General features: G+C 38.2%; 1 protein-coding gene across 2 annotated transcripts; it reads left to right on the forward strand.

Moving 5' to 3' along the window:
- Positions 1–4,705: 4,705 nt before the first annotated feature.
- On the forward strand, positions 4,706–10,552 carry sall1b (spalt-like transcription factor 1b). 2 transcript variants are annotated; one of them, XM_017700000.2, is made up of 3 exons: positions 4,706–5,088; positions 6,088–9,368; positions 10,017–10,552. In XM_017700000.2, exons 1-3 carry the CDS (start codon positions 5,016–5,018, stop codon positions 10,449–10,451), a joined length of 3,789 nt encoding a protein of 1,262 aa, XP_017555489.1. In that variant the 5' UTR covers positions 4,706–5,015; the 3' UTR covers positions 10,452–10,552. The 2 variants fall into 2 exon arrangements, with proteins under 2 accessions (XP_017555489.1, XP_037398378.1); XM_037542481.1 differs by lacking the exon at positions 4,706–5,088 and adding an exon at positions 5,664–5,719.
- Positions 10,553–15,237: the final 4,685 nt, after the last annotated feature.

Consider the following 15,237-nt stretch of genomic DNA (forward strand, 5'->3'; position numbering starts at 1 on the left):
CAGCAGCATGCTTGCTCTGAAGAAGACAGCTAAAGCCTTATTTTTGACAAAGATTACAAATAAATAATGCTACCTGACCAATAATAAAAGGGTTATAGTATATTACATTTTTTATTTGTTTGTTTTTTTGTTTTTAAGTAAAGGTTTGACATAGAATGAAATTTCAAAGCATACCATTTTCAGCCCAGTTTGTCCTGCCCATATATGGAAGTTAAGCAGCAAAAACATCCCTTTGGAGTGTTTGCGATGTAAAAAAAAAGCTCTTACATTTACATACATCCAGCTATTTCCTCTACTGCAAATGTTGTTCACATATTTTAAACAAAAGAGTGTGACATACTAGGCAAATACTGTTACAGTTTCAAAACACACTTCTTACATATTCATTATTTTGTGATGTCACAAGATCGAATACATTTACATACATTTGCCCTTTCATCATATGGAAGGGTAGTCTAATTGTTCATGTTAAAGTCATCATAAAGTTGTGATCACTGTTTCTGCCATGATTATTTTTTAAACTAAACACAGTACAAGCAGCCAATCAGAACCAAGGTCATTTTCATATACCAGTCTTAGAGGCACAGTAACAAAAACAGCTTGTTTAATTCTAAAGGGCCAAGCAAGGTTATTAAATGGTCATGCAAAAATGAATTAAAGAATATTTTTTGATCCATAAACATGCACAAATATTAGGAATGGACCACGAGGAAAAAATACAAGAAAATGTGGGATATGGCCCCTTTAAATTCCTGTTTTAGTCATATATGTGTAATGTAATTGTGGTGATATACAAAATATGTCTAGTTTTACTTGTTACTGTAATGCTGAGCAGTTTAGACAACATTTACACACTGACACACTTCACACGCTAATCATTAAGTGCCAGTTCACTACAATGACAAATAGCTGTGGGTCCGGAGTGAAAAATAACAGCTCATAATAAATATTTAGGCCTTTGAGAGTGCATGGTAATTCATATTCTGAGATGAAAACATGATTGTGTCACAGATGTGACAGATCCTCTTATTCAAACTAAACTGCTGTTATCTGCTTAGTTAATCACAAGAGCAGGCGCAAGTAGACATGCATGCACTTACAAGAGAATGTGCAGTCACATTGGCATATTTAGACGATGAGTCATTCAGAATATAGAGCGTATATCAAATTAGACTGCTAAAAGTGTGATACATAAAAGAAAGATTAAAACTGGATTAGCTATCGTGATGATATGGCATTAATCATGCAAGAGACAGTCAGATAATCTGTACATTTGTTCCAGTTAAGAAATAGTGCTAAACATAAAGGTGCCACAAGGGGTTCTTTAGAGTGATACCACAAAAAAACACACTTTTGTTTCCCTAAAGAACATTTAAATATGTTTTGCTAACGAGAGTGTGAAGAACCTTTCTAAAGTTTTTTTTTTAAAAGAACACAATCACAAACTGATTTCTTATTCCTGTACTTTCTAAAGAAGAAACAAACAGATGGTGATATATGTTGTGCAGTAAAAGATGAGAGATTGGAAGACTTTTGATACGATGCATCCAATGGATGAAATAGATGGAGTTTCTGAAGAAATATTCATTCTGTCATCCCTGTACCTGCCAATCTTCAGAGCTGCACATCTATCTGGCAGTTTTACTGGCCAGATTTACCACACGGTAAACTCCTGCCAAACACAGCTGACAAACCATAAATATGAGCACATTTATGCAAACAGATGCTAGACAATACAATGCAAGTTATGCATCCATTCTTGAGGGACATTTGAATTTGCTGTCATAAAACACAGACAAAAAGGGGCAGACTTCCATTCGTCTCAGTAACCACAGAAAGTCATCTCTGTGAGAGCAAACAGCTGCCCTTGATAAAATGTATAAAGTGTCTTATGTCTTTTAAAGTGAAGAGACAGCAAAGTTCCTGCAGCACAGAGTGTTTCTCCAGTCAGCTGTCCTGTGACCTCTTATGTTCTACATGATTACCAGTGCATGGCATCAATATTAGTAAACAACACATTCTGAGAGAAGGAATGAAATAACTGAAAAAGTGCACAGCTTCCTTTTTTGCTGAACCAGCCTGCTTCTCTTGTGTTTTTGAAAGGATGAAAGGAAAAGAAACAGGATAAATGGCAGGGGGGGATTTGTTGCTTCTTCAAAAAATGTTAGAAAGTTAATGTAGCCTTACTAAAAACATATAGTACAGCACTGCATTGCAGTTGTGTTATTAAGTATGTTATCATTTTATTTATTTCATGAGCAGCATGTCATCCAAAGAAAAACATGTATGGACTAACAGAAATGCTCCCAAATTTCCTGGTATAAAATGTCTTTATATTAACCTAAATTAAAAGTAAAAGACGTTTTTAACGTTAAAGTTTCCAATTTGAAGGTTCTTGTTTTTTTTTTGTTTGTTTGTTTGTTTTGTATTGTTTTGTTTTTTGGACAGCAAAGATACATATAACATGTTTTTGATAATAGCACTACTCTTGGGCTCACTGCCACCTGAGCTAACCAACACAAAACTAAATGTACCAGTCAAGCCCATCCTTTTTTAAACACAGAAAAAATGTAAAAGTTATCCCCACCTTAACATTTTATTATCCTGAGAAAAAGAGCGTTGGTCAAGAGGGTAATCATCTTATCTTACATTTTTGTGGGAGTTCTCATCACTGGAAGTCAACGCTTTGGACACCAACCCCTGTGCCAACCAACCCCACTCTCCAATAAACCTGTATTTCATTCATTATGGTGTTGTTTTGGAGGATTCCAGCTCCCTCCTCCAGCTGACATCTTTGTGGAGAGATAAAAGCAGAGAGTCTTTTGGGAGCTTATTTATCTAAATAATTAAATAGACTCAAATAAGGTCAGGGTGCGAAATGTTTTCATTTTCCTCATTTTCCTTCATACGTGCATTCAAATAGGAAGCCAAAACATTTTTTCCTAATTCAAAGAAAGAATAACTGGTGCACTGGTGTGAGACAGGACTAAAGAAGGTTGGCATGCAGAGTTTGTTTATAGGAAGTAAAGGTGTCATTTGCCCGTCTCAAGTCTGTTGCTATGGACCCCAGGCAAGGGATAGCAGCACTTCAACAGAGTCCTTCATATCTAATGACTGTAAAAGATGACTCATAGGATGTAGTGAAGTACACCTGGTGCTCTCTCTCTCTCTCTCTCTCTCTCTCTCTCTGTCTCACACACACACACACCTCAGTCTCACATGAAGAAAACGACTTGAGTATTTATGTATTTGTTCAGTACACTGTAGAACCTTAAATCAAACGATCAGGTTGACAGTAATTGTCATGTTTATACTCCATCAAAGGCAAAATAAAAATTCCAGACCTGTAAGGTAGCTTATTTAGGTCAACACACCTTTATACACAGAACTGAATGATGAGAAGTGATAACAGAAGAAAACATCAGTTTGCTGGACAATACACTTTTTTATTTATTAATTTTTTTCTAGTACCGGCCCATCACGCTATATATTGAATGCAACAAAAATTAATAAATAATGCCAATGAAACACTGCTGTATAAGTCAAAGACAGTTTGGTAGCTCCACACTGTCGGCACAGTTTCAACTACGCCATCTGAAGCTGAAATTTCAAACTTTGGAGTTTGGCAGCCAACAATGTGAAAAGTTATCAAATTGTACAAAATATAACCTAAGATACTTTTTATCCTTTGTTTGTATAACAACATTTAAAATTGCTTGTATCTAGAATGAAACAGGCGAACTGTATTAAGCATCACAAACACTGTTAACTTTTAATGCAAGTTAATGTAAAGAGGTTTTACTCCAAGTTATTTTGGAGCATTTATATTGGTCCAATCATCATGATCATTTAAGATCTTATTTATTTATTTGTTATTTTTTTGTCATTTTGTTTATTTGTTTTTGGACAATGGCACTACGCACCGTCAGCACCATCACGCAAAAACATTAGAAAGTGGATTAAATCATCATTAGTCTCATTCTACTATCATTACATTCTTATTGTAACCTGTCACAGCGCTTGATATGCTGCAATATGTAAGAGCTCACCTAATTTTTTTTTTTTTTTTAATACTTTTTTGATCCCACAACTGGGGAAATTCCACCTCCGCATTTAACCCATCCGTGAAGTGAAACACCACATACACACTAGTGAACACACACACTAGGCGGCAGTGAGCACACTTGCCCGGAGCGGTGGGCAGCCCTATCCACGGCGCCCGGGGAGCAGTCAGGGGTTAGGTGTCTTGCTCAAGGACACCTCAGTCATGGACTGTCAGCCCTGGGGATCGAACCGGCAACCTTCCGGTCACAGGGCCAGATCCCTAACCTCCAGCCCACGACTGCCCCTTGGGGCATATTTTCACAATGACAACTGCAGTGATAGTGAATGTGTATAAAATATATAAACCCATATGGTAAAGTGGACAAGGTGTGTGTGTGTGTGTGTGTGTGTGTGTGTGTGTGTGTGTGTGTGTGTGTGTGTGTGTGTGTGTGTGTGTGTGTGTGTGTGTGTGTGTGTGTCATCAGCTCTAATGATTCACAGCATTAGCCACCCCTGATTCCTGCTTACACACAGGCTGAGCTCCGCCCAAGCACCGCCCCTTCACAATGACGACCAATAGAAACGCAGGTGGGCTGGACTCTGAGCTCTCCAGGCTTCCAAAGAATGAACACCTTGAGCTCCTCTCGCTGACTATCTGTTGTTAGAAGGCGCATCTCTCTCAGCTTTGGGAATGTATGGGAAGTGTTTTGATGAGCCTACACGAGCCTTTCGACTCGTTAGCGGAGAGCAGCAGAAAGCCACAGGAAGCGTGTTCGACTCAGTTTTATGCGGCGCTCGAAAGAGTATTTAGTGAACGCAGATCTCTGAGCAGGCTAAACTACTTTTCTACTGAGCTGATGCTGTACAGCAAGTAGTGAAGAAAGTGTTAGCAGACGTTTGAACGAGTCACTTTAGCCGAGGAGTTTGGAAAAAAGTGATAAATCCTCTCCGTTCGCTGATGTAGGACCAGCATGTCTCGGAGGAAACAGGCGAACCCTCAGTGTGTCCACCTGGACTCGCATCTCGCTGCTTCTGAACATTTAGGTAAGTTCCAGCACAAAGTGGGCAGGGTTTCAGGGGGTTTTATGTCCAGAAAATGACGTCTTCGCTGCAATTTACACTCATGGTGTAGTGTAGAACCAGCAGTATAAGCCATAAATAATGGAGTTTAATACTTAAAGCTATTGATATTTAAATAAAAGTGAGCTACATTTAAACATCTACAAGGCTTATACATATTTCAGCTCTTCAGACTGCCTTGACCAGACTGTTGGCAAAACATGTCAAAAGAATTTATATTTTTTAACTTAGTCATGAGCTGAAAAGTTTTAGATTGTCATAGGTTCTGAAATCTAGCTAGTCTTGTGTAAATGAGTTTGTGCTCGGAATGTAGCATCTCTTCTCTCACATTATCTTTAACTTTAAAGTTAAATGGTAAATGTAGAATGTAGTCCACAATACAAAATATACAGTGCCCTCAGAAAGTATTCTGACATTTGTGGTAGACTTAATATAAAAATGCCATAAAGTTCATTGTTCCAAAATGGCTGGTGTGTTTCAGAAGGATGTAATTTCAGCACTTTCTTTGCAGATTTCTGCAGATTTACATCCAAATGTCTCTGTACACTTCTGAGTTCATGATGCTATCAGTGAACACAAGCCCACCAACATCACTGTAAGAAATACAGCCCCAGACTTTCACATTTCCACCTCTCTGCCTGACACTGCCCTTACTGCAGTCTGGCTAAAATACTTCTCTAGATTTTTTACACAAAACAGGCTACCATCACTTTTTCTCTGAAGCACATACTATTTGTTAAATCTTTTTTAAAGTAACCCAGAGAACTTCATTAAAGTTTGCCAGTGGTTAAACTGTTAAAGTGTCCAAATGCTTTCTGGGCCCATGGTACATTATTCTAAAATATCATGCTTTTTGGTAGAACTGACTTGTCTTTCAAACTTCTTTAAGCTGTTATGTGAAGCTGATAAATATCTCTTCTAACAAGGTGATGTCTTCATTTTCTTTTTCTAATGCCAATGCAGACTACCACATAAAAAATATCAGCTCTCCGCCATCCGATGTCCATGTCTGTGAAAGTTGCTGCGCTGAGTTCTTTACCCTGCCCGATCTCCAAGAGCATCAGATGGGCTGCTTTAAGAACCCATTAGTTCTGATAGTGAGTGAAAATGGAAGTCCAGCCTCTCCCTCTCCATCTTTCACATTTAGCTCACCTCCTCACAATGTAGAAGAGCAGATGAATGACAGCATCAGTAATGAAGATACAGAAGGACTACATGACTTTTCAAAAGACAAAACACTAGAAGAAAACACGGAATCAGCTCTCATGTCTGTGGGCAGCAGCTCTCACAGTGCAAGCCACTCCCAGTCAGATAGTGAAATTGGCATAGTAGATGGAAGCACAAGCTCTGCCTCAATGTACTCATCAGGTTTGCCTCAAGCAGATTCTCCTCCTGAAGTGGGTACAATATCATCCACTAGCAGTAATGTCTTCATTGAGAATTTGGAGAGCACAAAAGTGGCTGTAGCTCAGTTCTCTCAGGAGCTGTGTTTCAATGCAGAAGTTAGCAGCAGCAGTCTTTCTGACTGCAACATAGTCGTACCTGGTCTAATCGAGCAACTTCTGGCTCTTCAGCAACAGCAGGTGGAGCAGCTGAAACTCATTGAGCAAATTCGACATCAGATATTATTGTTAGCAGCCCAGAATACAGATACATCTGCACCTTCCTCCAGCAACTGTCAAGGTACATCAGGGATTTCGCAGACCAACCCGCTAATAACACTCAGCTCCCATCTCTCCCAGCAGCTAGCAGTAGCTGCAGGGTTAGCACAAAGCCTCGTGAGTCAGTCTGCCAGCATTAGCAATGTTAAACAACTTAAGCATGCAGTCTTATTTAGCGGCTATGATAGCGCTGCAATGTTGAGGGGCAGTGACATTTCTCAAATTACAGATATGGATGGAAGCAAACATTTGATACCAAGACTTGGCACTTATCTGTCTAAAAACCAGTCTATTTGTGATGGTACCCTCTATAGGCAGCAGAGTGGCACAAGTCATCCACCTTCCCCTGCCTTAGCAACCGATACTGCATCAAATCCAGCAAATAAGCTCAGCCTACCTCATGTTCCTGCTAGAAATCAAATCTTCGCTAATACAATACCAAGCATTGGAACAATTGTAGAAGACTTGAACGCCTTGACTGCTTTAGCTCAGCAACGGAAAGGCAAACTGCCCAATATGACTTCATTTGAACACAAGAAGTCTTTTGATGAAGGTTTGTTTAAGCACAAATGCAGATTTTGTGCCAAAATATTTGGAAGTGACAGTGCTTTACAGATACACCTGCGATCCCACACAGGCGAGAGACCATACAAATGTAACATATGCGGGAATCGGTTTTCAACCCGCGGAAATCTCAAAGTTCACTTCCAACGTCATAAAGAGAAATATCCTAATGTACAAATGAATCCTTTCCCAGTTCCAGAGCACTTAGATAGTGTTCCAACAAGTACAGGCATTCCATATGGTATGTCTATGCCGCCAGATAAACCTGCCTCCAACTGGTTAGACAGCAAACCATCTGTGACCAACTTACCTGCATTGTTGTTCACCGGATCTTTGCCAAGTCTTCCAAGCATAATTAAAAGAGAGGAGCAAGTGGTATCAATTACCAGGGCTCCTAGCCCTGTCATTAGTGATTCAAATGGGTTTGAGACATTTGAAAGAAGAAATAACAAAGAGGAATTCAGCAGTGACCTTTTTTCAACTTTAAATGGAAAATATGAAGAGGTTAAAAAATCCCTGAGCTTTGCAACATGTATGAACTCCTTAGGAGATGGTTCAGGCGACCATACCTTCATTGACAATGCCTCTATGCAAACAAATTCAGTGGCCCCACTACTGTCTGAGAATTTCAAATCAAAATTTCCATATGGAGGTCTCCCTGATTCTATGGAAGCCTCAGAAACCACCAAGCTGCAGCAACTGGTAGAGAACATAGACAAGAAGTGCACAGACCCCAATGAATGCATCATCTGTCACCGGGTACTCAGTTGCCAGAGTGCTCTTAAAATGCACTACCGCACACATACAGGTGAGAGGCCGTTCAAGTGCCGAATATGTGGACGAGCTTTCACTACCAAAGGAAACCTCAAAACACACTATAGCATCCATCGTGCCATACCTCCCCTGAGGGTACAGCACTCATGCCCTATATGCCAAGAGAAGTTCACTAATGCCATGGTTTTACAACAGCACATCCGCATGCACATGGTTGGAGAACTCCCCAATATTATCTCCCCAGAAGAGTCCATGGAACATGATACATGCCCAGTAGAAATAAAAAACCAGGATGATCAAGAGAACATGTTTGATGAAAACATGGATGTAACTGAAGGTGCATCAGACTCTAAAGACACATCTCCTCTGGACAGCCTGTGTTCATCTCCTACTTCATCACAGCCCACAAAGACAGCTGGGTCAGAGAGCCAGGTACTCATTTCACAAGAGAATGATGTATTAAATGGTAGCTTAGTATCTCCAAGTGATGACCATATGAGCCAAAGACCTAGAAGCCCTGCTTTGTCTGAAGCTACATCTTCCTGGGACTCTGAGAGCTCTGCATTGGATACTTACAGATCGCTTACATCTGAGACAAACCAAAAAGTGTCCTCTCTAGAGACTGGCCTCTTACAGCCAGACTATACACTTGATTCAACACCTGCTGATATCTTAAAGGATGGAATGACCATGATCTTCCATGAACATGGAACCCCTAAGAGCAATGCATGTGATATCTGCAAAAAGAACTTTGCCTGTCAGAGTGCCTTGGACATCCACTATCGCAGCCATACCAAAGAGCGACCATTCATATGCACTGCATGTAACAGAGGATTTTCTACCAAAGGTAACCTAAAGCAGCACATGCTCACACATCAGATGCGGGACGTACCTTCACGGTTATTTGAGGCAGCGAGCCAGAATCTTATTTCTCCACCAAACCCACCCCATCCTTCTATAGGCCACTTAATTTCTTCAAAAATAAAGCTGGAAGTTAGCAGCATCTTGAATAAAGATGGCAAAGATTCAGGATTTGGCATGGCAGTCTCCACTCCCTCACTGCCAGTTCTTTCAGCACCACTGCCTCCAACACGGCGAACCCCCAAACAGCATTTCTGCCACACTTGTGGGAAGACTTTCTCTTCTTCTAGTGCTTTGCAGATTCATGAGAGGACCCACACTGGAGAGAAACCTTTTGCCTGCACCATTTGTGGACGTGCATTCACCACCAAAGGAAATCTAAAGGTACATCCAGTCAAAGCCACATGTTACTTCTGATGCTTGTGAAAAAGAGACTTATCATTTTACTTTAAAATTGGTAATATATGTATTACAAAACAATGACTAATAATAATTCTAATATTATAAAGTTAAATATTATATTATGTTATATTATATTATGCATGTCATTCTATACCATGGAACAAATGGTATGTAGGAACATACAATACTGCTCCCTATACCACAGCATCAGGAACAAAAGACACAGTATTTAGTATATCCACCCTTTGTGTTTATTACAGCTTCCATTCTTTCCAGGGGACTTACTTTAATTTTTTCAATGTTCAGTCGTAGAAGCAGGCTGAGGTCTGGACTCAGCAGGAGCTGCTTTTTATTTAATAATTAGAGCTTTAAGTACTGTTTATCCCATGGTTTTGGTGCTATACTAGGTTTTGCATGTTTGTTAGGATTTTTTTGAACTCCTGTTTTTTTCCGCTTCCAAATGCAAGTGGATTATCTTGTATCCAGTCTCCTCAAAAATATCTCCTGAAAAATGAATAACTTGTACTTAATGATTATTTTGACTTGAAATTAGGTAAATAAGCGGTGATTTTTTTGCAGAATACAGTATGTATCTTATGTATGTTTTTTTTCTTATTTATGTCCATTTAGGTTCATATGGGAACCCATATGTGGAATAGTTCTCCAGCCCGACGAGGTCGCCGGCTCTCTGTAGATGGTCCTTTAACATTCCTTAAATCCAATTCTGTGAAAGTTCCAGAGACAATCCCAAAAGCTGCCATAGCCAGGGTCAGCAGTGGGGAGTCCATCAGCCTCTGGAGCCAGTATGCCACAGCAGCTCTCACTAATGGCTTAGCAATGAAAACCAATGAAATCTCTGTGATTCAGAATGGAGGCACACCACACCTGTCAGTTTCTGTTGGCCATGGAGGAAACTCACCTATTGGTGGACTGACAGGAAGTCTGGAGAAACTACACAATGTAGAAACAAAAAGAGCTCTCCCTTGGCTTGAGAGCCTTGGTGAGAATGGGACGTTGGGAAGTTTTCACCTTACACAGTTGATTGAAGACAGTAAAACCGATTAATATTTTATACTTCTCTTTAGTGAGGAGAAAAAAACCTGGTGATCCCATTAGAATATATTTTGTTATTTTCATAAAAATCTATCATATTTAAAAATGATCAACTGTGGTATGTTTTTTTTCTAAGTAAAATATTTTAAAGATTTGACATACTAATATGTAGTTATTTTGTTATAAAAATAGACACTGTTGAACATCAATGAACTTTTTGCATTTTTAAAATCCATGTTTGAAATGGTACAATTTTTGTGAGTGTGATCATATTTATTATTAATTACATTGTTGATTATTTATTGTTATTAATATTATTTATATACTACTGATTACCAACAATGAGTTTTGTTTTGGCTTTATCTAAGTTTTCAAATAGGTAATCCCAAACAGTGTTACATATAACTGTTTACTTGATTCACAAAGAAGACAGCATATTAATATTAATTAGTACTAATAGTATTAATTTTGTTCAGATTTTGTATATCTGTACCTGTCATACAGTCATACAGCAGTTTATATGTTGTTTTTTTTATATATGCTTTTTTTACTTTGTGTCAGAACTTCAGAATCCATTACTCTGTTAACTTGGTGCTATGGTGAGTTTTCACAGTTGTGTTTATATGTGTGATTTTATTGTGAGACATTCTATGAGCTGAGAATTCCAGCTTCCATTTCACATATATAGCTTAAAAGGCATAAATATATGAAATGGCGTTCTGTATGTTAGAGCTTTCTTTTTTGTTAGAGACTAACCCTTAACAGTTTTTTTTGTGTATAACTTAACATAATGCTGCCAGTGTTTCCACCTGCAGAACAATATTCATGCCCTTTCACTTCTGATATAAATCTGGGTCACTTTGTCCTCTGAATTTACATTTCAATAAACCCACTAATAATAACACATTGTGCTATACTGAATGATCTTTGCCAATGGAAGGTGATACCTCTCCTGCTACCTTAACAGAATAAAAGGGCCCATTCATTTGAAAGGTGTACCATTCATAGATATCAGATACTCTGTCTCATGACTTTAAATAACAGTAACTATGTAGACAGATGGTTAGCTATGGTATTGCATAATTGAGTGAATGATGCAGTGTCTGCATGATTTTGCTGTATAGAAATGTGATACACAGTTAAATGTGATAATTCAGAAGTGGTTTTAAACAAATTATCACATTGTACTTAGGATTGTGTTTGTTTTCTGCACTGTGGTCTATTTTATAGCCTTTAGATAAGTATTGACATTGTTGTGTCTTTGTTTCTGTCTTTTTTTTTTATATGTGATTTAAAAATCTGATTCATTTGTGTATAAACTATTTAAGAGAAAGAAAACATTAAATATAGCCTATATTTCCAGTCACTTTTGTATTAAACAACAAGTATATTCCTGGAGATCTGATGCTCATGCAGGAGCCCATTTCAGGAGTTTAGTGAATACCCCCCACCCACCCCATCATCTGCAGGGTTGGTTGAATGGAGTAACCCATCAAGTCCATTCTCCATAGTGATACATCCTGGAGTAGAGCTTACCAACATCAAATACGCCTGACTCATAAAGGCCACTAATATGTCCATTGAATGACACCAGCCCAATCCCACATACCAAATCCCACTTTGAATGAGTTCTGCTCCATGAGCTGTCAGTCCCATTAAGCGTCTCTCACGGTGGCAGTGGCCAGCTGACAGGGGGAAACCCAACACCAGCCTGCATCCATTAGCATTATAAAATGAGCAATCAGCTGGAATGAAGCACAAGGGCTCGAGTACAAAACACATCCACACCACTCATTAGATACATATCTGACTCAGACAGATGGGGAGCCCTGCAGCAGACCCAGCTAAAGAGCTAAAGTGTCTGAATAAAGACAGCAAGGCACGACCATCAAAAGATCACATTTTCATGCTCAAGTCTCAGTTTTCAAGGAAATAAAGCACTAATGCATGGAGTGAGCCACTTTGTTTGTTATATTTAATTATGTAATAAATTCCTCTTTTAACACTAACATTAACACTTCATAATTTATATATATATATATATATATATATATATATATATATATATATATATATACATACACACATGCATATTTATACATACAGTCATACTTTAAAAATTCTTGAAAGTGTACATAATGCATATTGGAATGCAATAAGAAATTCAAGAAGGACACTTCCATTTCCATTAGCATTAAATGTTAAAGAAAAAAAAAACATGAGGTCTGTCTGTTCACAGTCCTGGCATCTCATTCTCAGAACTCATTACAGGCAAACAGACCAGCGCTTTTCCAATCATTGCATATTTCTCTTCAAAACTGCTGATATCAGCGTGCTGTTTACAATGCAAAGAAAGCAATTCCTTTGTAAGCATTTTCCCTGTGATCATCACACTTTTGTTAGCCTGACAATGGAAATATTCAATAACAGAGGAACAGCCAAATCTCCACTAGGGCTTAAACCTATCCACCCCAAACCCTACTATTGATAACACGCTGATTATGGCTTTGTACTGGGCGTGCGTATGGCTTAGATCATATCACATCATAGAAGCTTAGTCAACTGTTTGATGACTGTGGGATCAGTTTGTGTCTGCTGTACTATATAACAGAATAAAGTTCCAGAGACAGGGGCTGTGCTGGCTTTGTCACAACACAAATTGTCACGACACAAATCCAGCAAGCCTATCAGCTGTTTCATGACTATTGATTGTAAAAATATATAAATATATTTGAAATGTACATTTTCATTCTGATAATTTGTTCTCATGTATTAAAATCATAGTATTTTTTCTATTCTATCACATGCATCTAACAATTTGCTGGTGAATTATAATATTTAAAGGAAGTTCAATCTTCACTCTCAGTTTGTTTTTGTGTCGGGTAACCAGAACACAGCATATCTGTGACACAGTCTATTTAATCAGAACACATCTCACACTGCCTGTGACAAATAATACACTCATTGTATGCTTTGATAATTAATTAAAAAATATATATGGGCCCTTTAAACTGCCAGTTTTCCTAAATTAGACAAATCCCCAGAGCCAAATTAACACTGACACTGTTTATGTATGTCTGCTGGACACTAATTGTTCATTCCAACACGGTAGGTGTTAAACATTCAGGATTCAACTTGGTGGATGTACTTTGTAAATACAAGCACATTTCCAAAAAAAGTTAGGGTGATGTCCATCCATTCATCCATTTTCTAAGCCGCTTCTCCCTCAGGGTCGCGGGAGTTAGGATGATGTGTAAAATCTAGATAAAAATGGAAAATGACCCAATATGCAAATTATTTAATTGAAAATACTACAAAGACAAGATATCAAATGCTGAAACTCATTTAAAAAAAGTTGGGACAGGTACAACAAAAGGTAAAGTTGTATAAAATGCTAAAATACAACAATTCAAGAAACCAAAAATAATGTTTTATTGAAAATAACATTTCTCAATGAAATTAAATCTCATCTCATTAAAAAGCCCATATTATAATTAAAAGATTCAAAGAATTCAGAGAAGGCTTTAAAGCCAGATAATTCTGTAGTGGAAATCATAGCATGGGCTCAGTAACACTTCTGAAAACCACTGTCTTTGAACATAATTCATCATTGCATCCACAAATGTAAGTTCAAACTCTACCATGCAAAGAAGAAACCACATAAAAACAGGATCAAGAAACACTGCTGCCTTCTCTGGGCCCAGTTTATTTAAGACAGGGATGAAGTGGAAAAGTGTGCTGTGGTCTAAGGGATCAAAATTTGGATTAATGCCATGTCTGGGCTAAAGAGGAAAAGCACTATACAGCTGGTTATCAGTGCACAGTTCAAAAGCCAGTATCCATGATTCTATGGGGGTGCATTAGTGCACATGGCATGGTTGCCTTGTACATCTGTGAAGTACCATTAATGCTGAAAAATATGTACATGTTTTTGAGCAACATATGCTGCTATCCAGACAACGTCTTTTTCAAAACTTCTTCTAAGACTTATTTCAGCAAGACAATACAAAGCGACGTTCTGAATATACTGCGACAGCATGGCATCATAGCAATAGAGTCTGCAGGCTAAATTGGCCTGCATGCAGCCCAGACTTGTCATCCATTGACATTTGGTGCATTATGAAACAAAAATATGACAAAGAAGACTCCAAACTGTTGAGCATGCTGAAATCTTATATCAAGCAGGCATGGGAAAACATTTCACTTTCAAAATGAAAACAACCAATCTCCTCAGTTCTCAAACGCTTACAGAATGTTGTTAAAAGAAGAGATGACACAGCACAGTGGTAAACATGCCCTCATCCCAACTTTTTAAAAAATATATTGCTGGCATGAACTGCAAAATGGGCATGCATTTTTAAAAAAATGTAATTTCTCACTTTCAACATTTGCTCAGTCAAAACTAGTGAACTACAAGTCTTCCAAGGATGTCAGTGAATTATCTTCTATTGTCATATCAGCATAATGTGGAAGTTGCATTTGAGAAGCTGACATTGAGCCAGGCCTTCTTTTTGAGACTGCATGTGACATTAAAACATGAAGGCCTTTAATGTGGCCAAAAAAACCTCAACAAAATCTGAATTGATGCCTGACTTCTAAATAATAATTTCAGGCTTTGCAGGAGATTCTCAGCAGTGCACACACACACACACACTCACACACACACACACACACACGCACGCACACACACAGTGAAATAATCATATATTAACACTTAATAATGATTGTTACCATTAACATTGATAGCTACCCTTTATTATGCAACAGCTGTACTGAACTGCTCATTAATGTCCCATAT

The sequence above is a fragment of the Pygocentrus nattereri genome, chromosome 11, assembly GCF_015220715.1.
Source record: "Pygocentrus nattereri isolate fPygNat1 chromosome 11, fPygNat1.pri, whole genome shotgun sequence".
Classification (NCBI taxonomy): Eukaryota; Metazoa; Chordata; class Actinopteri; order Characiformes; family Serrasalmidae; genus Pygocentrus; species Pygocentrus nattereri.